Consider the following 2,211-nt stretch of genomic DNA (forward strand, 5'->3'; position numbering starts at 1 on the left):
CATACACAAGTGTTTTTTAATACAAATTGTAAATATTTTCTGATAAATATATATGTATGTTGTATACGTATATATATGTGTATGTTTTAGACAAATCTTAAAGGGATTTCTAATGGACCCTACATGGACCAACTAATGGCGTTTTCGATTTGCTACTCGACCCGACTCGGGTCGCATCAATGGACGTGGAATACATACATAAATATGTATGTATTCCACGTCAATGACTAGAGTCCTGTATACATGATGCGACCCGAGTCGGTTTGAGTCGCAAATCGAAAAGGCCATAAGTTAATCCAAAATTATATTAAAAAGATCTTACGTATGATCATTTTAGAAAGATTTAAATCTTTAAAGTTACGCTTATTTCTTTTTCCTGTCCAGCTAAAATTTTGGGCTAAAGTATCTGTCATTACTTTTTTCATAATATTTCGTATCATGGCATGTGCATCAACTCCACCAACAAGTTTAAAAACGTTAAGCTAAAAGAAATAAACAATATTAAAAATAATATTAAATTAATACAGATTTTGTTTAATAATTAATGACTTTTAAATAAATTTAGCTTTCTTTATTTTAACAATATGTAACAGAAATATGTTATTCATGAATTAATGATAAGAAATGTAATCAAAGATAACATTACATTGTTATATTACTCTATAGAAAAAGCATTAACATCTATAATAATATAATAAAAATAAGAAATCTTTATCACATACAACTGTATCCCTAAATTTGATTTCCTGTAATTGGTCTTCAAAGGATATTAACTCAGTAACTGTAGAAATCGGGAAATGGATATCGCATTCTTGGCTATCAAAATCATGACAGGAAAATTGAATTTTCTCTTCTAGCATATTAAATCTGTTTTCTATAATGCCTAATTTATACGATATTGAGTTCAATTTTCTTATAATCAGTTTCTTGAACTCTGGAACAAATATATATTATCTAATTACTGCTACTATTTAGTGCTAAGTATCATACAATAATTATACATATACTTTTTAAGTACAGGACCTTTTAGTAAAAAAAAAAGTAAAAAATATAACAATAATTAATTTTTATAATAAATACCATCATAAGTATAATTCTCGGCATTTTCAGAAAAATCTTGCATATGAAGGTTTGTTTTATTCGCAGCAATTTGCTTCTTGTTATTTTTATCTAAGCAGTAAGAAATTATTAATGATTTTTGTCGTAATAAGGGTCATAGTATTTTTAAATTTTAATTATAACTTACTATTACTGTTCATAGGATTAATAACATTTTTGTCATGTAAAATATTTGTAATATTTTGTGTAGGCTTCTCAATGTCTTTATCAATTGATAGAGAATTTTCTTTGTCAGGAAAAGGAGGCAGTATTTTACTTTGTCTTATATTTAGTTTATTTTTTTTATTTTTTAAACAGATGTCTTCTTCTTCTGAAGAAGAAGAAGATGATGATATTTGTCTCTTAGCTTTCTTACGTCTTTGCTTTTTTTTTTTTCAGTTAAACTATTTGATGACATCCCAGTGTCATCTATATTTGACGTGTCTTGCGCTACACTTAATTTTTGTAAACTTTGCTCATAAGTATCTAAATCATTAAAAACAAAAAAAATTATACAACAATTACATATATTAAATAATAATTTATATAAATAAAATTCTCTTACTTGCTCCACCGAAAATTCTTTTAATTGGTAACTCCTCCCAATCAGACCTTTCTCGAGGCATCTCTCTTGCTATTATAGCCTTGTTAATACGGTATTTAGTTTTCATATGTTTAGGCCATATACATGATAATTTATCAGTATTGTACCATACTGAGGGTATAATTTGTCCCATCATGCCCATCATGAAATTCCGCAATGATAAATTGATATTTATCCATTTTTCTATGATAAAATATTCCGTGATACATATCATGTGTAGTTTACATTATTGAAAAAAAATTATCTAACATACATAATCTAACATACATACATCTAATAATCTAACATACATAATTATATTGTATGATTAAGAGGAAATATTGCAAATGTATTTGAATGATTTCCGAAAGGAATTTTCCATGCTTTACCTAATAAATCTGTAACTGGCCATGAAAATATGCTATCATTATTTACTGTCATTACTTTTATATTAAAATCACTGGATTTGTATGGTAATTCATATACATCTTTTATGTACTTAAGTTTCTTACCAATAAGAAAAAAATCTT

The 2,211-nt window shown here is 26.5% G+C and overlaps 1 protein-coding gene across 1 annotated transcript; it reads right to left on the reverse strand.

Annotated features, from left to right (window-relative positions):
* Positions 1–322: 322 nt before the first annotated feature.
* On the reverse strand, positions 323–1,823 carry LOC112464921 (the record flags this gene model as incomplete). Its single annotated transcript, XM_025032216.1, has 5 exons — positions 1,664–1,823; positions 1,247–1,584; positions 1,081–1,170; positions 723–934; positions 323–482 (listed from the first exon to the last, which is right to left on the reverse strand). Coding segments are annotated over exons 2-5 (475 nt in total), but the record flags the coding sequence as incomplete, so codon positions are not given.
* Between the last annotated feature and the right edge of the window lie 388 nt (positions 1,824–2,211).

The sequence above is a fragment of the Temnothorax curvispinosus genome, unplaced genomic scaffold (genome assembly GCF_003070985.1).
Source record: "Temnothorax curvispinosus isolate PA1 unplaced genomic scaffold, ASM307098v1 QBEX01014742.1, whole genome shotgun sequence".
NCBI classification, from domain to species: Eukaryota; Metazoa; Arthropoda; class Insecta; order Hymenoptera; family Formicidae; genus Temnothorax; species Temnothorax curvispinosus.